The sequence below is a fragment of the Chanodichthys erythropterus genome, chromosome 7 (assembly GCF_024489055.1).
Source record: "Chanodichthys erythropterus isolate Z2021 chromosome 7, ASM2448905v1, whole genome shotgun sequence".
In the NCBI taxonomy this organism is placed as follows: Eukaryota; Metazoa; Chordata; class Actinopteri; order Cypriniformes; family Xenocyprididae; genus Chanodichthys; species Chanodichthys erythropterus.
The window spans coordinates 42,061,543-42,087,833 of NC_090227.1; the positions used below are offsets into that span (position 1 = coordinate 42,061,543).

General features: G+C 35.9%; 4 protein-coding genes across 4 annotated transcripts; 3 read left to right on the forward strand and 1 right to left on the reverse strand.

Moving 5' to 3' along the window:
* Positions 1-6,226: 6,226 nt before the first annotated feature.
* Positions 6,227-11,489, forward strand: LOC137022938 (HMG domain-containing protein 3-like). The gene is made up of 14 exons (XM_067389407.1): positions 6,227-7,215; positions 7,320-7,459; positions 7,545-7,746; positions 7,838-7,954; positions 8,189-8,388; positions 8,601-8,748; positions 9,221-9,919; positions 10,011-10,129; positions 10,253-10,414; positions 10,597-10,641; positions 10,764-10,856; positions 11,269-11,343; positions 11,416-11,439; positions 11,484-11,489. Exons 1-14 carry the CDS (start codon positions 6,309-6,311, stop codon positions 11,487-11,489), a joined length of 2,937 nt encoding a protein of 978 aa, XP_067245508.1. The 5' UTR covers positions 6,227-6,308.
* On the forward strand, positions 11,475-14,510 carry LOC137023476 (uncharacterized). Its single transcript, XM_067390635.1, has 9 exons — positions 11,475-11,504; positions 11,635-11,737; positions 11,826-11,942; positions 12,025-12,128; positions 12,213-12,371; positions 12,444-12,507; positions 12,639-12,767; positions 12,929-13,024; positions 13,179-14,510. The coding sequence occupies exons 1-9, from the start codon at positions 11,491-11,493 to the stop codon at positions 13,263-13,265; spliced, it is 873 nt and encodes a 290-aa protein (XP_067246736.1). The 5' UTR covers positions 11,475-11,490; the 3' UTR covers positions 13,266-14,510.
* A 1,058-nt stretch (positions 14,511-15,568) lies between these two features.
* LOC137022939 (transcription factor Adf-1-like) lies at positions 15,569-17,197 on the forward strand. The gene is made up of 3 exons (XM_067389408.1): positions 15,569-16,045; positions 16,356-16,537; positions 16,721-17,197. Exons 1-3 carry the CDS (start codon positions 15,895-15,897, stop codon positions 17,195-17,197), a joined length of 810 nt encoding a protein of 269 aa, XP_067245509.1. The 5' UTR covers positions 15,569-15,894.
* Positions 17,198-17,542: 345 nt separating this feature from the next.
* On the reverse strand, positions 17,543-19,792 carry LOC137022940 (uncharacterized). Its single transcript, XM_067389409.1, has 3 exons — positions 19,450-19,792; positions 19,028-19,143; positions 17,543-18,346 (listed from the first exon to the last, which is right to left on the reverse strand). Exons 1-3 carry the CDS (start codon positions 19,790-19,792, stop codon positions 17,543-17,545), a joined length of 1,263 nt encoding a protein of 420 aa, XP_067245510.1.
* Positions 19,793-26,291: the final 6,499 nt, after the last annotated feature.

Genomic DNA, 26,291 nt, shown 5'->3' on the forward strand with positions numbered 1-26,291 from the left:
AGTCTTTCATTTTTTTATCTTTAAAATGAGTGTCACGTCATTTTGTTTAACTGAATAAAGATGTTGTTTGCAATTTTGTGTGTTAAGTCTTAGATTTCAAACTTACAGACTTGTCAGACTTATCTTGTTAGTAAAAAATTCCAACTTCACAGAAGATGGTATAAACAGGACAATAGTAGCCTAGCCTATACAATGGATCTAGCAGAAATCTTTATGGTAAAGCCAATAATTTTTAAGAGACTACAAAAACCCAACCCTTGGGATGTAGCCTACATATTGGGACGTTGTATTGTTTTTTTCTCATTTATGTTTTCTCTTTTTTTTTCTTTTTTTTAGTTATAACCGAACTTTAACCCTTTAATGCATGGTGTTTACTACAACATGATCAAGGGTGACTGGGACATAAGGTCAAAAGGGACAGTATAATTAATTTTCTCACCTGATGAGTGAAAATAAAAACTTTTTTGCTGAGCATATCATGTAGGTGGGACGGGCATGCATCAAACAGGAAGTTGACCATGAAATGCATGAACTGAGGAAAATGACATAAGCTTTTGGTAGTTTTAATAACAGTGTCTTAAAATAATCATAGCTATATTGTACAAACTTTTGATGGAAACATGCACTACTGCTACAAAATCTGTAAACATGTTTTAATATCATGTCTCTATTTTCAGAATTAGGTTCTGTTTTGTTCTTTGTTTGTTTTTTTTTTGTTTTTTTTTGTTTTGTTTTGTTTTGTTTTTTTTGTCATAATGGGACAGTAGAAATTTGTGTGATTGGGACAGTGCTTAAATGCTTTGCTAAGCAAGAAAATCATAAGCCTTGCAATATGCTCTATATGCTCTATCTATATCAGTGATCCCAACCATGTACAAGCTCTAATAAACCACTAATTAACTAAATATTCATGAGCTAGATTTTACTAAAGTAAAACAACCAAAATCTAAAAGAATAGAAATATCATAGTTAAACTATTTCAATTATTTATTTATTTATTACCGATTTTGTTGCAGTATAAGGTTTCTGAAGGTTAAATGTGTTCATCAAACTGTTAATTGGTGATGGGCCCACCCAACATCTCATACAAACACCCTAAAATAAAATAATAATAATTAAAAAAAAGTTTTTACTTGCTTACTTGATTTTTAAGAGTTTTAATGGATTCAAATTTCAAATGTTTTTTGGAAGTCAAGCCTTCTTTTGTGGATGCATTTAGAAAATAAAAAGTAAAATAAAGTTGAACAAAAGTAAATATGGACTCTTAATGAGGATGATGAGAAAAGGAAATATTGCATATACAATTATATTAAAGTATGAAATATGTTGTGCAATACAGTAGCTAAATATGCTTACACAACCTTAAATCAATGGAAAGATGTGCTCTCCCAATAACCCAAAAGTTCCAAAAGAGTCCAATCCCAACCACCTAAATGTGAGTTTTTGCTCAGTTTACAGAAAAGTGTATGCCACACATTCTTTATCATCTTCAAAAGTACATAAATGTATCATGTGTTTTTTTTTTTTAAATAATGTAATAATAATTTAGCAATTCATGCATAAAATGGTTAAATATTTTTCCCGCTCATCTCCGGTTCAAATTTTAACGGTCCAGTCAACGACTCAGAGGACATCTATTGGGACATGAGCGGCAGCCTGCTGATTATGAATGGTAAGTAAATGTAAATGTAATTTTATGATGTATAAAACTGTTAAACATTAAATAATATGAACTGAAGCGTTAATTAAACAGAAAACTATTAAAAAATGTAGTTGTGAGCCCAACCCATAGAATAGGATCGAGAATGAATGCTATTCCCGTTTGATTGCTATAGCAGACTCTAAAGGTATAACTTAACTGAAGATATTCCTTTTAGGCATGTTCCCTGAACTATAGTTTAGGAGGCTACTAAGGTATCTTGTTAAGTGCGACGTTATCAGGTGCTGTCCATGGTGGTGGTACCGTAGCAAGGGCTGTGCCAAGTGTGCGACTCACAGGGCCTCGCGCCAAAGTACAGTGACAGCTGACTTGATGATATAAAGCCATTCTTTTTTGTTGTTCGAAATACTATAATACTATAAAGACATAACGTTATCAAAAATGAACATGCGTGAATATTAGGCTATTCTTCTTGTTAAAAAATTTATTATGCAGTAACAAAATACTGTGTGCGTGTGAGGTGATGACATGATTGTCAGTCAGCTACAAAACACGTGCACTTCCACATATTTTACAATCGAAATATGTCATTAAATTCATTATATAATTAAGTCTGTCAGCTGCGTGACGGGTCTCCAAGGAATTAAACTTTGTTCTAAATATAGCCTAACAGTCGCCATAAACTCACGCCGATGGAGGCTTCGCGCCCGGAATAAATTACAATATAGATTTAGTTTGCAATTTGGATTATTTTTTATAACATTAAAAATTTCTACTTCTGAAGTGCTTATTTTTATAAAGAACCCTGATTTCTCACATAACTCAGTGAAGCAGCCCCTGTATAGAGTGAATTATCCATTCCCGAGAACATCGATATCAACCAATTCAGCACCGCCGCCATGGACAGCACCTGGTAACGTCGCACTAAAGAGGTATAGGCTACTTTAAGCAACCTCCTGAGGGGTAATAGTTCGGGGAACACGCCTAGAAACAGTATATCATCAGTTAAGGTTTTTAGCGCGCTAAAAGACAACGCGCTTGGCAAATCCAGCCCTGAGCATCAAAGTTAACAAGGCAGACATATGCCCAATTGAAAGGTTAACAAAGATTCATTCTGTGATGTAAGCACAACGAAGTTATTGTTCATTGTTTTGGGAAAAAAAAATAAAAAAATAGATGCGCGCTTTCCTCTCAACTACAAAAACACACAACAAATATAGAGGGGAATATATAGGCTATATATATATTTTTTGTAAGAAAGCGTCTGATCTGATCATAGCTCTGTGGATATGTTTGCACCAGCTCTGTTATTCAGCATTCTCCAGTCAAGTCAAGTCACGTTTATTTAGCCTGTACCACTTTATACAATGTAGCTTATTGCTTTAAAGCCACAAATAACCTGTCTTATAGGCCAATATCTTAATAACCATCTAGGCCTGGTGATTGAGACATGTTGGCTATTCAAGAAATTTTTTAAAACTTCGGCCTATTCACTGTAATCCGCACCCGACGTCATGATTGTCTTCTCATTTAATAAATCCAGGTAATTGCTTGATTAAGTATTTATTAAAATTAAAATACAATTTATACCAGACGAAATTCACTTTAAAGAAAGGATTTCTTCAAAACAAAACTTTATGAAAGTGATCAAAGTCGTCGGACCCACCCCTTGTCTCCAATTAAGATATTGCGAATCTTATATATTACACTTGTTGTTTACTTTTCATAATCAATATAGATGAAATATAACATTATAATATTTAAACAGAAATATGAAGTAGGCTACGTATTCCTTAGCCCTGTTCAACGATCGCGCCGGCGCGTTCTGGTGGATTTTTTGAGAGAAAGCATGCTTTTGAAACTCAGTCAGTTTTGGACATATACAGGCCTGGATTTCCCTTTAACGTTTTCTCGTTTGCGCTGCGAAGACAAGGTAGACCTTTACTGAAGATGTGCCGTTTCTAGGCGTGTTCCCCAAACTATAACCCCTTAGGAGGTTGCTTAAAGTATTTCGTTACCAGGTGCTGTCCATGGCGGCGGTGCTGAATTAGTTGATTTTCTCGAGAATCGATAATTCACTCTGCAGGGTCTGCTTCACTGCATTGTGTGAGAAATCAGGGTTCTTTATAAAAATAAGCACTTCAGAAGTAGAAATTACATTTATCAGGACTCATGAGACGTTATAAAAATAATCCAAATTGCAAACTAAATCTATATTGTAATTTATCTATATTGTGGGGGCTCTATATTCTACCTGTGCCCCCAGAACGTTAGTTTTAATTCCTTTGAGACGCGTCATGGATCTGACAGTATTGTGTTTATATAGTTTATCCTTTTTTATTCAAAATAAATGTCTGAATCATAAAATAAACCCGATGTGATTGAAAACACTGGATAGTTGAGAAATAGTCTGAGCGCATCTGTCTCTGGTTCAGCATACATTTTTTAGCACTGAATCTTTGCATTTCATTCTTTGCCATATTTCTTATCGAACACTGTTTGTATTACAGCTTCCGAATTATATTCGTATTGACTGGCAACAGTGATAAGGTATAGCTAAGAGTGGCCCAGACCAAGCTTAAGAAAGTATGACTTACAGAAGTTATACTTAACTAAAAGAGTTTGGGGAAACATGTATTAACATTAAGCTACAGTTTAAGGTGTAATTAAAGAAAGAGGCAGAGTTTAGAAGGTTTCGGGAAATCCAGCACAGGTTGATTGAGACTTTTTCCAACCAGGCTAAGTCATCTCAAGGCCAAAAAAAAATTACCAATTACACTTGATTTTTATGTTATGGAATATTACAATATATTTGATGTATAAAGCAGAATTATTTGACTATAGATGTAAAAAAAAAAAAAAAATACAATGAGAGAGATGACAATATCCTTGTGAAATGCATGTTTTTTTTCCCCCCAACAGATTGCGACTGTGAATTTGCAGCATTCACAAGCACCATAACTATGCTTTGTTTATAGAATGTTTATGAAGAAGGTAGGCTTTTTTGTTATTAAAGAAAATGAAAATAATTTGATATATATTATATATTTATATATATTATATATATATATATATATATATATATATATATATATATACATAACAACATTTATATAGGATGAATTAATTAAACTAAACAGTGGTAAATGTTCTGATGAAATATTTAAATATTGTTAATAAAGTCAAGTATGTAAACTATACCAGGAAGTGGGAGGTGCTTGGCATGTTGCTGCTTCAATGAGCAAGGGGAAAAATATTATTAATATGAATATGTGATTGTTCATTTGTGTTGATGTCATTTGTTTTAGACTGTTATAAGTAACGTTTTTTTTTTCTTTTTTATTAATTTTGTTCAGTAGGTCACGGAATTTATATTTCAGAAGCCACAACCATGGCAGGCAAGTAAAATAGCCTACATTTACATATACTTTCCCCTGACTGAAACCCATTTTTATTGCCCTATGACCAAAGCTGTCCACATCATTATATAGAGGCCTATGAGGTCAGGTTACATATTAACATTAAGAGGAAACATAACATTATAATGTAACTGTAGTGGCAAGAAAAGCTGATTATTTTATGTGACCCTAACGTTCTTATTCACTTTGCACCTGTAGTGCATTTGGGTGTGAATTTGGAGTCAGTCATATAAATGTATTGCAAAATTATCATAAATAAATGTACTTTGCTAGTACATTGGTTCATTGTACTTTGGTTAAAAAGGATTTTTTTTTTTACTGTAATAAACACTTGGTGAGAAACTGTTTGATATTGTGCAACAGTACAAATGTCTAAAGCTGTTACAAATCTGTCTTTCTCTTTTCAGAGAGGCAATTTGCGTTTGCCTCGGAGGAAGAATTGTATAGTCGGCATAGTGATTCAGACACTGACTGTCCCTACTGCAGGACTGCAGTAGCGCTAACTCAGACACATCTGTTAAAACGGCATTATAGATATGCTGTATTTTATACAGAAGCAAAGACCGGTAATTTACTCAAGAATTGATCAGTGGATATTTCCATTAGATGTTTCTCACTGTGTTTTTTTTGTACTTTATTATAGTGAAGTTTATTATACCCTGTTACTGCACTGATGGAGCGCAAGGCCGGAGTCACTGGCATTGCCCAGTCTGCAGAAATATTACAGGGAGAGCAGAGGATTTCAAAATTCATCTGAGAAAACACGGTTTGTGTTAATTTTACTTTGACCTACCACAATGTCATGTATTATTTTATATGTGCAGCTATATTTGCTGCTGCATTCATTATACAAGAATATTAAACAATCTGAATGCCATAGAACTGGCACTAATAATACTTTTTTTATGGATTAGGTTATGAAGTGACAGAAAAGTCTTCAGGTTTGACCATTCTCAATAATATAACTTCAGTGCAGTTGCTTATTTTCGCAATGGATTTTTAAATGGGGCTTGCATTGCTATATCTTTTTTTTTTATTTGTTAGTGACCCAACAACCTATTCTTGAAGAAAAAGATTCATTTTCCAAGGTACAAATTTCAGAGGAGGAAGCGAAAACACAACTGAAACAAGAAACACAGTCGCAGACAGATTCTCAAAAGGGCTGCTATAAATGTAAAATATGCAGAGTTCAGTTTTCCAACACATCTAATCTGAAAAGACATGAGAGAATGCAGCATGGTTTAGACCAACCTATGCTTTGCATTGATGAAAAGAATGCAATATATGTCACTCCTAAGGAATTACATGGGCCAAGAGTACCAATCCATATAATTAAATCACTGCTACTTGGCAAATTATACTGCGAGTCTGAAATTTGTCGAGACATGGCAAAGATTGCAGCCAGGAGTGGACACCCTGGAACTGAATGCCACCACCTACAACGAACTAACTCTGCACAGCGTTACATTCCTCCACCACCACTAAACACTACGTCTTTGGACCAAATGCTGAACAAAGGACTGATGTCAAAATCAAGAGTAGAAGAATCAAAGGACTTACTCTTGAAAGCCTGTGAAGAGGAGGTTGATTGCGTTTTCCCAATTTTTTGGGGGGAATATGGCCTGGCACAGACTTACATATATTTTTCAGTATTCACAAACCTCAAAGACAACTGGTGTCAGCTTGGGCGAACAATTGTAACGTTTGACACACATTCTGGAAAATGGCACTGTCCATGTAGGGGCAGTAAGCCCAGATTGAGTTGTGTCCACAGATGTGTGTGCATGTGGTGGGTATTTCAGGAACATCCATCATGGCTAAAAGACAATTCAATTGCAAGTCCTGAAGAAATAGAGGACATTGAAGAGAATGAAGAAGACAGGGATGATGACAGAAAACCATCAAATGAGACGGCATCAGCAGTCATCAAAATGACAGAGTACCTTATGAGGTGCAAGAAAATTCCAGAAACTCTTCCTCAAGAGTTAACTGTAAGGGAAATGGTGATCCCTCAAAGCTTTGTGCCCAAAGAGACAAAGTGCCCTTACTGCCCAGGACCATGCTACCCAAACCTTAGTGATGCTATACTGAAAACAAAGTGTGGTACCATTTATGGTTTGTTTTCTGTGCACAAAGGTATTGGTCAAACTGTTGTTAGTTCTAGTGGAGGAAAATTATATATATATATATATATATATATAAAAAAAAAAATGTATATATAAAATACATTTTTTGTTCAGGTGTTGCTGTGTACATAAAGGAATGCCCTGTTTGTGGAACCCAAGTCAGATTCCAAGAATATAATTCTGGATTTCATAACTTCAACAACAAAGTATTCCTCACAATCCCTTTGTGTTCACTTTTGACAACCGGTCTTTCTGTAAGTAAAATAAATGTGAATTTTTAGCCAAACATTATTTAACATATTGTCCTAACTAATGAACATTTGTCTTTACCTGCAACAGAACCACATTGCTGTTGGACGTTTTTTGCGTACTCTGGGGGAACACAGCAAAGTGTACATTCCACAAAACACAATAAGGAAAGCTTTTTACCACTTTTCTGCTTTGAGGAGCTACACCTACAATTACTTCTGTTACCGTTGTGGCCATCATCCTCCTATTTTAATTGCTGACAGCAACTGGAAAGTGGCCTTTGACTTACCAGGTATGAATTCATTGTACTCATTTAAAAGCCCTCAAATGCTGCCAACAACAGTTAACAATGTCTTATCTTATAATTTACTCTTTATGTGTAGTGCATCTCATGAGACGTCCAGACCTGACAAACACCACTTCACAGGACACGCAGGTGAACATTTCAGCTAGATGGGAAACCCTTGAAAAAGAAATAATAGCAACAGGATTTTGTGATGGTAAGCTGTTTTTTATACTTAAACATTATATGTACTTCCTTTAAATTATTTTACAATTCCTTCCTTCCTTCCCTCAGTTACCTCACTCACTCACTCACTCACTCACTTCTTCCTTCAGTCCCTTCCTCTGTCCCTCCCTCATTCCTTCCTTTTCCTTCCCTCCCTATTCACTCACTCACTCACTCACTCACTCACTCAATCATGACCGTCTCCCTCCTTATCTCCCTCCCTCAGGGTCATCTCAAAACCCCTTCTCTAGCCCACTAACATATTCTGCCTTTACACCATGGATTGGTCAAAACTCCAGAATGTCTGATGTCATACCAAAGACTGAGATTTTCAAAGGCCTCTCCCAGAAAGACAGATTGTGGACAAAGAGGCCAATTGAGGAATTTGATGAGGACAGAATTTTGCAAGTATTAGAGACCAAAGGGGTAAGACAATTTACAAGCTAATTCTCTCTCTCTCTCTCTCATATATATATATATATATATATATATATATATATATATATATATATACTATATAGGTTTAATCTGTAACTTTCGGAGGAAATACCATTTGAGTCAATTTGTCATTTGCTTGAACTACTTTGGCTGCGTTTTTTAAAATAACCAAATGCATGTTTTTTCACCAACATTATTAGCCTCGAAGAGAAGATCTTACAAAGGCATGCAATGCTCTAGGCATTTCAGCAAGTGGATCACAATCTGACCTCATTAATAGGCTTGAGGAACTTCTGTTGTATAAGGAAATATATCCCAAAATGTTCGTAAAGCTTCACAAAGCAGGAGGTAAGATAAATATGTAGAGACTTGCAAGCATGGTCCAGAATGGACAACAACTTATTATTTTTTTTAATGCATCTGGAACACAGACATTAAGGTAAATGCAGTAGTTTAGTAAAAGTAAATAAATAAATAGAATTTTATAGTGCCACGGATACTCAAAATGGAGAATGAAACAGAATCCCAGGCTAAATTACACAATGATGATCTAAATAGGAAAACTTGAACAAAGTAGAACAATATCTACAAAGGGCTACTAACACAGGAAACAGCAAAAGACAAAAGACAAAAGACAGAAAACTAAAGCATGAATATTCAACTATCATCATAATAATGAATCATAGACATTACTGAATCCCAGTTATAGTAAATAAATACATTTATATTTTACACTTGACTTTGCTAAACTATATTATTTATTGTAAAAAAAAAAAAATAATAAATTAGCAATGTTCTGCATTTTTTTTTTTTCCCACAGGAGGGGTACTGCATCTTGGGTGCCCCCATAGTGTGGTGTACTATCAGTCGCCCCTGTGGTGGCAAGAATCTGCTCGAGACCATGGAGATGCTCTCCTGAGCTTCAAATTTCCACCTACAGTTTTTATCTCTGACATAGCTGGCCGTGTCGCCAGACATGTGAATAATAGGACTCATCAAAAATTTTTCCAGCCATATGATGGCAGGCTATGTGCTCCAACAGCAGAAAACATTTCTGCTGCATTGGAAAAAAAACTTGAAGTGCAGCATGAATGGGTGAATACCCTCCAAAGCTCTATGGGGCCAAAGATACATAAAGACAAATCAACTGACAGATTCACCTGCCCTCACCCTCTGACTGGAACTTGCGAACGGTATTCCCTTTATGACCGTTTTCATGAAAAAAACCAAAAAAGGCCTGAGGAGAGACTGAGGAGCATAAAACTGTTGCCAGACCTTGCCTCTGTTGTTAATTCAGCTTCAGCAGAGCAAATTAACAAAGAGCTGTCAACCAGCAGGTACTTCCTCTGCCAATTGAAGGACATTCACTATATGTTTGCATTGCGGCTGAATTTCCATCTGCACAACCAGCGGATCAACAATAACTTCCTGCAGGACATTCAAAAAATGTCCAACAAAGATGTGCACCTTGGGCAACATGGAAACCTATTAATAGGTGTTGATGAGGAAACAGACAAAGGTAATGTAATTCATCAAAAAAATTGATGTAGTACAATAAATGTTTTAACATATACTTTGTTTTATCTCAATTCTATGTCATATCATTGCAGAGATGTACCGAAGAACAGCTGTAAAGTCATTAACTGAACCACAAGCTGAACCAGACAAAGTTGAAGAAGACCTGGAGAGTTTCACTGTGTCATTGTTTCCTATAAGTGAACAAAATAAGGTACAGACTGACTTTTGTATGTGTTAAATTTCCAAGGAATAGATTACAGTAAACCAAACTAAATCTGTAAAATTTTGTTATTCATTTACATGTAATTTATGACTTCTGTTTTTTGAACTAAAGGCCAAGCTGAAACAACTTTACATTGCCTGGAGGAGAGAGAGAGAAATAATTCACAGATTTTCAGCATATGCAACACTATATATTGCTGACTTAAGAAGTGTTTGCCCGTCCTCTCTTTTAGATGAAGACCAAACCAAGAACATGCCTTGGTTAAATGATAATGTAAGTGTGCTTAAAATGTTCTTATGTTTGCTTTATAAATCTTTATAAGTATCTCAGAAGGCACACAGTGCACAGAATTTATATAATATAAGCACTACACTCACATTCACACTACAATCATGTAATTATCTGTAATTTTCTAAAGTTTGTGTAATTAATTTGTGTAATTGTGTAATTTAAAGGCTGTGAATTGTCGACTTGCTCAGATAGCAGCAGAAACTCAGAATGTAAGTACTTAACTGTTTGATGACTAATGAGTGTTTTATGTAATTGCCTCATGAGAAATGTAACATTGCACTGTGAATGTTAGGAACATATTATAATTAATTGTATTTCACTTCATGCACAGGTCTTTGCCTTGTACACAGATGTGTACATTTTGTGGTACAGAGAGTGGTCACAAAAAAATGCCATTACAAGGTCACATGTGCAAGGTCCTAAGGTATGCTTGACTACATGTTTAATAACAGAAGGGTTTCACACACACACACACACACACACATGTAAGTATATGTGTGTGTGTGGTGTGTACTCGTTTTGACTCTATTGTGAGGACCAAATGTCCTCACTTATTCTGTGGAATACTTTCACAACCCTCTAGTGAGGACATTGACTGATCCTCACTATTTTAAAAGGCTTATAAATCAGCAAATTTATTTTTTAATTAAATCTAGTGGTCACATGTTTCTGTGATGGGTAGGTTTAGGAGTAGGGGTTGGGTAAGGGGATAGAAAATATCATTGACCTGATATAAAATCAATGGAAGTCAATGCAATGTCCACACTAAGATAGCAGTACAAACGTGTGTGTGTGTGTGTGTGTGTGTGTGTGTGTGTGTGTGTTGTTCCCTGTAGAATGTTCAAAAGTTCCTGCTCCCAAGAATCGTTGGGGGTAACACACCAGAACTAGGAAACCACTTTATACTCTGGGTAATTTCTGCAAGACACTGTAGTGCTGTACACTGTCTAGATATGCTGACTGAAACTTTTCTCATTTCTCAGGTTTTCGATGTCCCTGCAAAACAAGTGCACATTTACGATTCAATGAGGATCTACAATTCTATAGAAAGGAATGACATGGAGATTCTGAGGTAATACATTTGTAATCTGTATCAGGTGAATTATAAAAACATTAATTATTTTAAAAACATATTAATGGTATATAGAAAATATGAAAGATGCTTGACGTATGAGCTCTCTTTTAATCTAAAATCTTTAAAGAGAGGCTTTCCAAAAATATGGGTCACTGGAAGGCTGGACTGTTTGCAATCCAGAACAGTGGATTCAGCAAGACTGTGTGAACTGTGGGGTATTTGTGTGCACTGTAAGGTTTATTTCTCAGTTCACTATTAAAATGTTTTTAATGTAAATGTGTGTATTTGGGCTGTGAACAACATTTTTTTTTTTTAAAGGCAGCAGAAATGGAAGCAAAAAACATGAAAATGTCATCTGAAGTGCTTCAAACATGTCAGCTAACACACCTACGTGTTTACCATGCCACAAGCATGTTGAAAGATGTGACTACTGAAGTAAGATAAATAAGAATTAAGAGTTTCAATACAATTTGACAAAAAAAAGGAAATTTTTAAATTTATATGTTCTACTGGACAGGACTTTCCCACTGCAATTGGAGAAACGGAGGAAAGTGAAATAGAGACCAACACCTGCATGGCCCAGGACATAAAAGCCTGTGTCTATCAAAAGACAGGAAAAAAGTACATAGTATAGCATTATAAACTTTATCATGTTGTAAATGAATTTTTCTGCTTTTAAAATTACAATAATATTTATGTTTTCAGAACTCTGCATCCACACACCACACTTATGCAGTGGGTTCAGTGTGACCAGTGCAACAAATGGTTACACACTGATTGCGCTGGCATAGACCCTGTAACCATTTCAAAAGAAACACCCTTTAGCTGTGGATGTGATCAAGAACAGCCATATTCCTTTGAAAGGTTAGCAACAGAACTGTAACAAAAACAAAAGATCACTAAACTATTTGTAATGTATACATTTATACTTTACAGCACCCTCACAGCTTTGAAAGATGGACTTTTGGTCGACACAGTGGTGACAGATGAAGAAATTGTGGTAATTGTTATGACAGCCTTTAAAAATAAAATAGCACGTATATGCTGTATGACACGTAATCAAGATTAACATATTTAGAAAATTAATAAATACTAATATTGCTGTAAAACAACTTTTTTTTTCTTTTGTAGAAACTCCATCATGACCTCATGTCTGGTGCAGTTAAGTCGCAACGAATGTTTCTGAACAAGAATCCAAATTATGCACCCAAATTAAAAATGCTGTGCAACCTCCGGATTTCTGTCTTTAACCAAGAACAGGTATAATAAAATACCACAGTTACTTTTTTTATAGATTCATAGTGCGTTTTCACCACAGATTCTCAATATCTTATCATTTATTATAATCGAAAATTGGAATGTAATGGTGGATTTATTTGAAACACTGATAAGGGAACTATCTGCATTGTTGTTTTTCATAGACTGAGGGTATAATTGACAAAGTGTACCAAGTTTTGAAATTGCAAAAAACAGATTTATCAAGCCCTTCTTATGCCATGGAGGTCATGACACCTGAGGTATGTAACGTTTTGTGAAGAAGATATTAATAATTCAGGAGCTAATGATATATATTTTAAATTTGAGTAATTATGCAATTATCAATTCTACATTTAATGCACAATTTATAATATGTGATACAATTGTAATGATAGTGTTTTTCCTTGATTATAGATTACCATTCTGATTCTTAAAAAAACTGAGGGGTTCCACCGATTTCAGGCCGAAATGGCATTTGCTGCTGCACATTGTGTGGAATAAGTGCAACACGCAATACATATATATATTGTTTATTGTTTTTTTATTTGTAAATAGTTCTTTTCTTGTTTTGATTTGTAAATATTCTTTATCTTTGTGAAATACTTATACAGTCTGTGCTCTGTGATTTTAATGATTATGGGCTTTCTTTTATTGAAATATTAAAAAGCACTGCAGTTTGTCCTGTTGTCACTGAAATTACTTAACCCTAAAAATGGCAAGACAAAATTAATTGATTGCTGTTTTCCGTCTTATTGGGACAATAAGAAATATTTTTTATTAAAAAACAATTTCTAACTATGACTTTTATTTTTGATTTTAATGTTTGTATCCCACAGAATACTTACTTAAACCAGTTTAGTGTATACATTCACTGTAAACAGAATTCTTGTTGGCAATACCTTTAACAACATTTCAAAACATTTTATTCTCCAATATATTATAATAAACATTCTTGTGAACATATTCTGATAAACAATACGTGTTAAAAATATTTATTATTAAGTGATAAACAATATTTCTGAATACAATTATATTGGAAACTAATATAAGTTAATGCAACACAGATTAATTTCATAGCCCTATAAAGGGCAAGAGAGAACTCAGAAAATATATCTAAAATCTACTTAATGCTTTCTGTCCTCTGATTGACAGTACATACATATAAAGTATGTGTAAACCCAAAATTTACTGTACTGAAGCAACTTGATTATTCATATTTATACACCATTTTTAATGCTAAAAATTACAATTAGGCCTACTAATAAACTACTTTTTTCGTGTTTATGTAAGTGTCAAATATAACACAGCATGCTTTCGGGGAACATTTATTTGTCAAACTATACAAAAGAATTGAGTCATAATGTTATATTAATAAAAAATAAAATTATGTATTTCCATGCAGCGAGAGTGATTAGAGAACGCGTTATCCTCGCGTCTCAGCAGTGGCTGGCTGGGCTGAGCGTCATTTTCCACCAGTTGAGATCACGGTCATTTGACTGCTTTAATTGAGATAAACCCATCTAAAACGTCAACCATACAAAAGAACAGAGTCATAATATTATATTAATAATAATAAAATTATGTATTTCCATGCAGCGAGAGTGATTAGAGAACGCGTTATACTACTCGCGTCTCAGCAGTGGCTGGCTGGGCTGAGCGTCATTTTCCACCAGTTGAGATCACGGTCATTTGACTGCTTTAATTGAGATAAACCCATCTAAAACGTCAACCATACAAAAGAACAGAGTCATAATATTATATTAATAATGATAAAATTATGTATTTCCATGCAGCGAGAGAGATTAGAGAACGCGTTATACTCGCGTCTCAGCAGTGGCTGGCTGGGCTGAGCGTCATTTTCCACCAGTTGAGATCACGGTCATTTGACTGCTTTAATTGAGATAAACCCATCTAAAACGTCAACCATACAAAAGAACAGAGTCATAATATTATATTAATAATGATAAAATTATGTATTTCCATGCAGCGAGAGTGATTAGAGAACGCGTTATACTCGCGTCTCAGCAGTGGCTGGCTGGGCTGAGCGTCATTTTCCACCAGTTGAGATCACGGTCATTTGACTGCTTTAATTGAGATAAACCCATCTAAAACGTCAACCATACAAAAGAAAAGAGTCATAATATTATATTAATAATAATAACATTATGTATTTCCATGCAGCGAGAGTGATTAGAGAACGCGTTATACTCGCGTCTCAGCAGTGGCTGGCTGGGCTGAGCGTCATTTTCCACCAGTTGAGATCACGGTCATTTGACTGCTTTAATTGAGATAAACCCATCTAAAACGTCAACCATACAAAAGAAAAGAGTCATAATATTATATTAATAATAATAACATTATGTATTTCCATGCAGCGAGAGTGATTAGAGAACGCGTTATACTCGCGTCTCAGCAGTGGCTGGCTGGGCTGAGCGTCATTTTCCACCAGTTGAGATCACGGTCATTTGACTGCTTTAATTGAGATAAACCCATCTAAAACGTCAACCATACAAAAGAATAGAGTCATAATATTATATTAATAATTATAAAATTATGTATTTCCACGCAACGATAGAAATAAGGAACGCGTTACACTCTGCCAGCCACCGCTGACAGACCTGCCAGAATCAAGACTGGCAGCTGCCACCAGCGCCACTGCCAGGTCACGTGACCGGCCAGAATCAGACTGGCAGCTGCCACCAGCGCCACTGCCAGGTCACGTGACCTGCCAGAATCAGACTGGCAGCTGCCACCAGGTCACGTGACCTGCCAGTGGCTGCTGCCGCCAGCCAGCTGAAGATTGAACCCCTACTGGAAGTGACTCTTCCGTCGGCCGGAAGAGACCAAGCCGACGGTCGGCCGTCGGGCAGTTTTTCTTCGTCGGCCGACTAAGTTTCCTCGGTGTGTTCTGCACCGTCGGCTGAAGTTGGTCCTCGTCGGCTTTGTTTCGGCCGATTCGAAATGTTGAATCGGCGTTGGACCTCGTCGGGCCGTCGGGCCATATGATCATTCTGATTGGCTGTTCAGCTAGCGAACCAGTGCATGAGAAAAGAAAAACGGAAGTGACGAAGCAAGTAAACGACGAAGTCAAGAGGGAACACACATTGTTTACCTTAGGTACGTGAAAGACATGGCTATCTGGAACGAGGCAAGTGAAGACGAATTGATCAACATGATCCAGGAAAGGCCGGGTTTGTATGACATTACGGAAAAATGTTATGTCAACCGTGTGCTGAAAGCTGAACTGTGGCGTGAGATCGAAAATAAACTCGTCATATCAGGTAAGATTTCCTTTTTGGCAATTGAGAAAGCTTGTTTGTAATTGTTCAATAGTCCATAGTAAAACTAATATAACCATTTTAGTGTTTTGTGTGTACCAAACTAAGTTTGTTTATGGAAACAGACAGTAATTAATATGTGCTGTGCTAGCATCTCATATTTCATAATAATATTAAAGTTAATCAAATTGTTAATAATATAATTAACAATACAGCAAAAAGTAACATTTGTTGGCATAACAAATACTCATTAAAGTGACAAAATAAGCAGCCATAACACTTAATGCTTACAAAATTTTACTTTGTCCCTCAGAAAAAGAGCTCAAGAAGCGGTGGGATTCATTGCGAACCCAATACATGCGTTATAAGAAACAAGGACCCTCAGGAAGTTCTGGAGCTCAGAAGACTGGCAGGCAGCAATGGATCCTGAACCGCCTGCAGTTTCTAGAGCCTCACACAAAAAGGAAGGAGAGCACTTCAAATCTAATGATCATGGTAAATAAACAAATATATTTATATTTATTTATTTATTTATTGTTTAATTTCAGAATAAAATAAACATTTTGCTTTTTGTAAGATGGCAAGTGCTTCTTTAAAAGAGTCTATTCACAAGTAACTCCGCATATTAAGTCAAGCCATTACATTAACTTGTCACATTTGTATCTTATGTTTTTTAAGGAACCTGCGGCTGATAGTGATTCCTGTTCACCCTCAGATGGTACCAACAGTGACACCTGGACTGGCACCCATGAAGACCCCAGCTTCAGTGATGCTGACCTACGGTCAAGTACACCCTTGGCTGAATCCACCATCTGTGGAACTGAGTCCACAGCCATGAGAAAGGACCATTTGCAAAGCTCCAACATAAAACCAAAGCCTCCAGGGAAGCGCAGGAAGATGCAAGACGAATCCTCCAGCGAGGAATCCACAAACTTGATGCGCACCATCGGCAAAACTCTGGAAAAGTTGGCATCACAGGAAAACACCAATGATGCCATCTCAGCTTACTGCAAAAATCTTGAACACAGAATGCGGAATTTGCCACCACATCTACTGCCACATTTCCAGCATGAGGTTGATAATTGCATTTTCAAATATTCAGTGGGCCACAACCATGCACTGGATGCATCTTCCAATCAGTATACACACTTGTAATTTTTTATGTAGCAAAATTGTAAACAGATATTGTAGCATTTAGTAAATATGTCACGCTTAGTTGTACGTTATATTAGAGTACTTATGCAAAGTTTATATTTCTGTACATTTTATTTATTTTAAATACCAACTGTTGATATTTTTCTGTAAATTACCTTAATGCTATTTTTGCACATTTGAAAATAAAACACTGACTTTGTGTAAAAGGTACTTCACTGTTCTTTATGTAAAAAAAAATCACAAAACACAATGATGTAAAAATATAAACTTTATTTTGCAAATTCACACCATTGTTATAAAACATAAACCAAGGTCAAGGGGGAAAGAAACAAGTTTGCTACATGCTTATATTTTGCCCCACTGAAAGGGCACTGCACCGGTGTCCGAATTAAAGTACTGGCACAGTTTATCCCTGAGCTGTTTGGCGTGTGTTGTACTGTTGGTTGTGCGTGGCAGAGAGGCCTGCTGTAGGCCAGGGTCTTCTCTCCATCTTCCAGGGACAGTGTCATGATCTTGTTCTTCCTGGTCGATTCCTGCCATGTACACTTCACAGCACTCTTTGCGCAGAAAGTTGTGCAGAGCACAGCAAGACAAAACAATGTCCTCCACTTTGGCAGTGCTTTGAATATTAATGGTGGTTAGTAGGACGCGAAAACGATTTGCCAGGATGCCAAATGCATTTTCAACCACCCTTCGAGCTCGCGAAAGTCTGTAATTGAATATGCGTTGCTCTACAGACAGCTTGCGGTTCGGGTATGGCTTCATGAGGTATTCCTTTAAGGGGAATGCCTCATCAGCCACAATGCAGTAAGGGGCCAGCTGGTCTGATTCAGGAAGTGGTGCAGGTGCAGGAATGTTGGATGTTCTTTTCTCCAAGGCATCCTGCAATGAGCATCCCCCAAACACTCCACCATCTGAAATGCGCCCGTTGCAGCCCACATCAACATACAGAAATCTGTAGTTGCTGTCTACCAGTGCCATAAGCACTATTGAGAATGTATGCTTGTAGTTGAAGAATTTAGATCCAGATCCTGGAGGGGGACGAATGTTAATGTGCTTTCCATCCAGAGCACCCAGGCAATTTGGGAAATGCCACTGATTCTGGAATCCAACGGCTACTTGCTGCCACTCTTCCACTGTGTCTGGGCACTAAAAAACAATATAATTAAAAGAAATTAGTTTAACTCGTCAGACCATTAATAACTCAGTGATTTTGACATTCTTGAATTAACCCTGCAAAGCCCACTTCTGCAGAATTACAACATCACTTTCAAAAATTTAAAAAAAAATGCCTGCAAATGTTTTTTTCTCTCAAGATCACATTTACATAGTTAATGGGTTCTATTGTTCGTCCTCACAATGCTATTGGGTTGAAGAAGTGTTTATAGGTCAGCATTAGGCTCTTTATGTTTTGGATTTTGGGGGAGATGCCTGTTGCATTGTTCAGGGACAGGTATGAATGGTCTTGAATATGAACCTGTAAGTGCTCTGGGGGGATGAATGTGTTCTTTTAGTATGATAAGTAGAGAGCATAATAGGCCAGCCAGACTGTATTGTTTGAATGTAGTAGTGGAATTTTATTTGCATTGAAATTATAATTTGATGGATAATACTTAGATCTCTGCCCTCGACACATGGTCTACCATCCTGTCTATTCTTTCAGTTTATCTACTACAATATAAGACCCTAAAATTACCCTTATTAAAATGTAAAAAAACTGAAAAATCTTTAATTTCTACATCAGAGGCCTCCTAAAACAATATCTGAGAGATCAAAAAAATTGCTCATTTTTGGGCTAAAACAAAAAACATTAAACAGATACATGTATACCTTTAGGTATTTCTCTTTTAAGACTTGGTAGATTGCTGCACAGGTTTCAGGAACAAATTGCTGAATTGTGGACATTCCCACCCGGAATTGGTAAGAAAGGCTCTTGAAGCTTTCTCCTGCAAAGATTACAAACACATAACTCCACTATTAATTTTCCACACCTTTTACAGAGTCAAATCTAACACTTTTAATGCATTTGTACTACACTACATTAAAGCAAATATTTTTTTTATCAGTTATTAAAGACATTGTGCTACAAACAACCATAATAATGTTTTATACATTGTGTCTTTTTAAAGTAGGCTACAACTGGATACAAAATAATAAAATTCTTTTCACTTTTATAATGCTTCATAATACACCAAAATAAACACAACTGAAAAGGTGTTTTAATGAAATGTTCAAACAACGAATAACCTTACCTGTTGCCAAGAACCGTAGTGTAATCATCAGACGTTCCCCCACGGAGATACAATCCCGGTAGTTCGTGTTTGTTCTCTGTATGATTGGACTAATAAGTTCTTTTAACATGTGAAATTGAGTGGGAAAAAGCCGAGCGAAATTTTTAAAACCACAAGTTTCCTGTAACTCGAGCTCTCGACACAGGTTCGGGAAAGCACCTTGGGCCTGTCTCTGGAGTATCCATGGTTTCACCCATTTAGTGCGCTTTCTCCGTATTTTTCTCATCCGCTTCTTCTTTTCCTCTTCCACAAGCAAAAGACCAAGGGCTGACAAAGCCAGTGCCATTTGCAACGTGTCGGACATTTTTGAAATAACACGAATCCGTATGTGATGAGCGAGAACTGGTTTTTCATGCACCTTTGTTTATGTTTTGTATCCCTGTAGCTCTTCCGGTCTCCCTAGCAACGAACCATAGCAACGAACACAAACTACTGCCACCTGCTGGCATGGAAAGGCATTTCATCTCACGCAGGCGCAGAACGGACGTGCTATTTGGCCGTCGGCTGTCGAACGTCGGCTTGGTGTGTCAGGGCAACTTTGGACCCAGACGCTGCCGACGCCAGCCGACGCCAGCCGACCCCGCAGTCTGCTTTCGTCGCCACTAGTTCGTCGCCGTCGGCTTGGTGTGTTCCGGCCTTTAAAACTAGCAGAGCACTGCGATTTTGGACAGACAAAAGATGAACAGATAAGAGATCGAATTGTGATTGGGATCGCAGAAGTGTCACAAAAACTACAACTTGTTGACTTTGGAAAAGGCTATCAGCATCGCACGACAGTCTGAGCTGATTAAAACACAACATGCCAGCGCCAGAGCAACAATGTTGAAGTGGGTGCCGTGAATGCAGGTAAGTTCAAGCAGCCAAAGCAATATGACAAAAGGTATGCTAAAACAAAGACAATGAACAATATAATTGTGCACAACAGGCATCAAAAATGGCTGTACAATGTGTGGGAGAGAGCATGAGTATGGTGCATGTCCAGCTACAGGGAAACGGGCCGTTTTGAAGCAATGTGTAAAACTAAAAACGTGAATGCACTTAAAGCTACTGACTGTGATAGCGATACCGATATAAAGTTGGTTTGACATTGGACGTTTGACATTCGTCAGAGATTCAACTTCGAAAATACTTCAATAGATCAATAACGATTCAGTATAAGAACAAAAAACAAGTTGTGTTCGAATTGTTTGAAAAAGTAGAAGAGGACACACAATGTAGTTTATGTGTTTAATCTGCTTTGCTGTATCAGAAACCTATTCATTTTGTAATGTAAAATAGCAGATAGGGACCGTCTACAAAGTACAAAACGAAGAGGGAATACGCTCAATTTTTCCATCCATATACTTTACTCTTGGGAAAAAGTCGATCAAACTGTGTACACAAAACTTGAAACATACACACACTCAGTCTCACCTGGTAAAAGACTGTAAATGTTACATATTGGAAATAATAAAAGTACTGGTAATAGCAATGTTATTAAGAAAAAGAAGTTTTACATTTTGAGGAAAAACCATAATATTCAATCCCAAATTCAAATAGTGTGATCTATTACTATGTCCTAAAAGAACTGCTTTCAGTTGGTTTTACTATCATAAGTGATGCAAAAGCAATGCTATTGAGATTCAGATGTGATAATACATTTGTATAAAATACATATAGACTAATTTTTCAAATATAGATGTTGTGTGTTGTTGCTGGATCCTAGAAGAACATTTTAAGGTTGGTTTCATCCAGGAAACAATAGCATAACATGTGTTATTGAAAGCAACAATTGAGAAAAATCCCGCAAAGCCTCCTAAAGACTGAGCGTTATTACTGCCCCCTAGAGGAACATGATGAAATTGTTCTGACTGAGTTTGATATTCAAAATTTAAATAAATTAATGTATATTCATACAGTGTTCAATCTCTGCTTCACAGGGTGTGTCCTGTTACCTGGACCTAAAAGAACATTTCCATGCAGGTTTTTCTCTCATTTGTAAATCAGGGTAAATGCTATTGAATTAAATTCAAATCTGATAATAAATTCATTTAAAATACATACAGTTTTCTATGTCAACTTCAAATGTTGTGTGTTGTTGCTGGCTCCTAGAAGAACATTTTTATGTTGCTTTTAGTCACAGAACTGTAGCACAAGGCGAGCTATTGATATTCAAAGAAAGACATGAGCTCAGTGAAAATAAATAAGTGTTCTAACTCGCATTAAAATGCTGTGTGTCTGTACTGGTTTCTAGAAGAACATTTTAAGGTTGGTTTCATCCAGGAAACAATAGCATAACATGTGTTATTGAAAGCAACAATTGAGAAAAATCTCGCAAAGCCTCCTAAAGACTGAGCGTTATTACTGACCCCTAGAGGAACATGAGGCAATTGTTCTAACTGAGTTTGACATTCAAAATTTAAATAAATTCATTTAAGTTCATACAGTGTTTAATCTCTGCTTCACAGGGTGTGTCCTGTTACCTGGACCTAAAAGAACATTTTGGTTTTGGTTTTATCCACGGAACTGCAGCAGAAAACATGTTATTGAAAATAAAGATAATACATAAATGAATTAAAAATAAATACAATGCTCTGTTTCAACTTCAAAGGGCGTGTCTTGTCTCTGGTTCCTAGAAGAATAATTTGATGTTGGTTTTACTGTCAAAAGTGATGCTGAAGGCATGCTATTGAAACGCAATAATTGCGAAAAATCTCACAAAGCCTCCTAAAGACTGAGCGGTATTACTGCCCCCTAGAGGAGCATGATGAAGTTGCTCTGACTGAGTTTGATATTCAAACGATTAATAAATTTATTTCAAGATCATACAGTGTTCAATCTCTGCTTCACAGGTTGTGTCTTGTTACTTAGACCCATAACAACATTTCTAATCATATATTTATGTCATTTGTAATTCAGGTTAAATACTATTGAATTAAATTCAAGCCTGTTTAATTCATTTTAACTAAAATTAACAAAGCTTATTAGCAATTTAAAACACGTTTTAATCCAACAAAGCAAACATGCTTTACAAATAATTTAAATCAATATTTACATGGTATAACAGTAGTAAAAATATATCTCTTACAACTCACATCTATGCCCTGTGACAGAGCAATAACCAGGTGGTCACCCATACTGCAACTGGTGAAAGAGCTGTTTACCTCATCCCAAGCGTAGGTTTAATTTTGTTGGTGTAACTTAATGCTTTCTAAATGTTAAATAACACTTTTACTTCAGTACAATAAATTAATTTTAGATGTAACCACATAAGATGTAAACACATTATTTTTTTGCTGTGTGAGTTATGTGTGTTTGTGTGTGAACATTGCATGTGGGGAAATATGCGATTATTTAATTGGATAATAACATTGTTTTTTTTAAAAACAAATAAACAAAAAAGTTTTCTGCTATAATTCTGTGACTAAAACCTTTTCTTTTTCTTCTTCTTCTTTTTTTTTTTTTTTTTTTTGAGCCAGCAACAACACACACCCTTTGGAATTTAGATGGAAAACTGTATTTTAAATTAATTTCTCAACAGGCTTGAATTTAATTCAATACCATTTATCCTGAATTACAAATGACATAAATATATGAATGAAAATGTTATTTTAGGTCCAAGTAACGAGACACAACATGTGAAGCAGAGATTGAACACTGTATGAATTTAAATGAATTTATTTAAATTTTGAATGTCAAACTCAGTTAGAACAATTGCCTCATGTTCCTCTAGGGGGCAGTAATAACGCTCAGTCTTTAGGAGGCTTTGCAAGATTTTTCTCAATTGTTGCTTTCAATAACACATGTTATGCTATTGTTTCCTGGATGAAACCAACCTTAAAATGTTCTTCTAGAAACCAGTACAGACACACAGCATTTTAATGCGAGTTAGAACACTTATTTATTTTCACTGAGCTCATGTCTTTCTTTGAATATCAATAGCTCGCCTTGTGCTACAGTTCTGTGACTAAAAGCAACATAAAAATGTTCTTCTAGGAGCCAGCAACAACACACAACATTTGAAGTTGACATAGAAAACTGTATGTATTTTAAATGAATTTATTATCAGATTTGAATTTAATTCAATAGCATTTACCCTGATTTACAAATGAGAGAAAAACCTGCATGGAAATGTTCTTTTAGGTCCAGGTAACAGGACACACCCTGTGAAGCAGAGATTGAACACTGTATGAATTTACATTAATTTATTTAAATTTTGAATGTCAAACTCATTCAGAACAACTTCATCATGCTCCTCTAGGGGGCAGTAATAACGCTCAGTCTTTAGGAGGCTTTGCGGGATTTTTCATCTTTCATCTTTGGATCAGTTGGGACTCGAACCACAGGAACCTTCTTGTTGTGAGGAGACAGTGTTTTCCACTGAGACACTTGTTCTGCCCTTAGACACATTCATAAAATTCACATACTTATAGAATAATTACTTAAAAATTATACTATATATATTTAAACTATATATATTTCAGACTTTTTTCATGTTTGTATATAAAATAAAATAAAAAACATTTACAGGTACAAAACTCTGTTTGGATAGATGCTCAAATGTACACTGATCTGTGTTTATATAAGTCCAATCTACACAATGTTAAAAGAAACACTGAAACAATGTTGAAGTTTATGAGATAATTAACTGATCAAATAACTGATGATTCAGCATTTGATAAAATCAACTGCAAGTAAAAGACGCTGAACCTCTCAAAATCTGATTAAACTCCACAAACAGCATTACCAGCTTCACTTATTAGTAACCAGACTGACTTTATTACTGTCACACGTTTACAGAAATTATTGAGAATTAACAGATATATTTGTTGGTGTTTGTTTCATTTGAAGTCACCATCGTGGTGGAGAGTGTTTGCTTTAGTTGGGATCTTGGTCCTTGTACTTCATCTGTTAACTTTTCATTGGCTGCTGTAGCTGTGGGACACATTTGTCACAATGTGTTGTGACAATGCACATTTGTTTTGGCGAAGAAAGTCCAGATAAAGCCAAATCAACTTCTCGTTGATAACAAAATCATCACAGAGCAAAAATCTACTTTTTGGTTTTTAATTTTCTGTTTATATTTGGCGTTTACGTCCACCAACCTTGTGAAACTGCATTATTGCACCAATAGCATTAAATTATCAGTTATCCTGAAGCTAGATAAAAAGCATGTGCACAAGACATTTGAGCGGGAGTAATCATGTCGTCACACACAGACATCAAGATTTTGCATGTGATTCACAACAATGGTGACAATCAAAACAAGGATGAGTTTTTTAGTTTTGATTGTCACCATTATTGTGAATCATATCCAAAATAATGATGTCTATGTGTGTGACTTCATGATATACTCAATCAAATCTTGTGCATGCTTTTTACCCACCTTCAGATCAGTTTAATTAAAAACATACCATTAGATGCTCATTTTACCATTTTTCTATAACAAGGAGTTGATAACAATTTATCCTGCTTCATCTAGGCTTTTTTTTTTTTTTGCCACAACAAATGTGTTTTACAAACACAGTTATAACAGCCAAATAAAAGCTAACAGAAGAAGAATGAGGACCAAGATCCCAACTAGCAACACTCTCCACCTTGATGGTGACTTCAAATGAAACAAACATCAACATCTAAACTTCTGTTAATTCTCAATAATAACCTCTGTAGATGTGTGACAGAAATAAAGTCAGTCTGGTTAGTAATAAGTAAAGATGGTAATGCTGTTTGTTTAATCCTCCTCTGCTTGATTTTAGCAAATGTTCAATCATCTATTATTTGATCACTTAAAGGGATAGTTCACCCAAAAATGAAAATTCTATCATCATTTACTCACCCTCAAGTTGTTCAAAATCTGTATAATTTTCTTTGTTCTGTTGAACACCAAGGAAGATATTTTGAAGAAAGTTTGTTACCAGGCCACTTTGGGGCACCATTGACTTCCATAGTAGGAAAAAAACTACTATGGAAGTCAATGGTTCCCCAAAACTGTTCAGTTTAACACATTCTTCAAAATATCTTCTTTTGTGTTCAGCAGAACAAAGAAAATTATACAGATTTTGAACAACTTGAGGGTGAGTAAATTATAGAATTTTCATTTTTGGGTAAACTATCCCTTTAATTATCTCATTAACTGCTTCAAAAACATTGTCTCAGTGTTTCATTTAACATTGTTTGGATAGATGCTGAAATGTACAACATTCACAGTAAAATCCTCAGTGAACACTGATCTGTGTTTATATCTACACAGAGTTTTGTTCCTGTAAATGTTTTTAATTTTATTTTATTTTACATATAAACATGAAAAATAGTATGATATATGTATGTTTGTATGTATGTCTATGCATAAGGGAAGCACAAGCGGCTCAGTGGAAAACACTGTCTCCTCACAACAAGAAGGTTCCTGGTTCGAATCCCAGCTGAGCTAGAAAGTCTTTCTTCAGATCTGGTTTCTCTCGAATTTATATTTTCAAATCCGTTAAAGGATTATTAGGCTGCATAAATTAGGTCAGCCCGAACCGGGAACACTTCACCAGATGTACTCGTTACATCAGAAGAAGAATGGCATCTACGCTAATATTAGTCTTTCTGTTTATCCCGAGGCTTATCGTAGTCAGCCGGATTCAGGCCATATCCAGGTGAGATTGAGGACCTGCACATTGACACGACCACAACGCACCCCTGAAGTATCAGCAGAGATCGAGTCAACTAGATCATCCATTGTGAAGGCCTCATCGACACGACAGCCAGTAGCACAGTTCCTCCACAACCGTCCATACCGGCGTGATGAATACGATCCTCAACTGGATGGAACTGAAATAAAT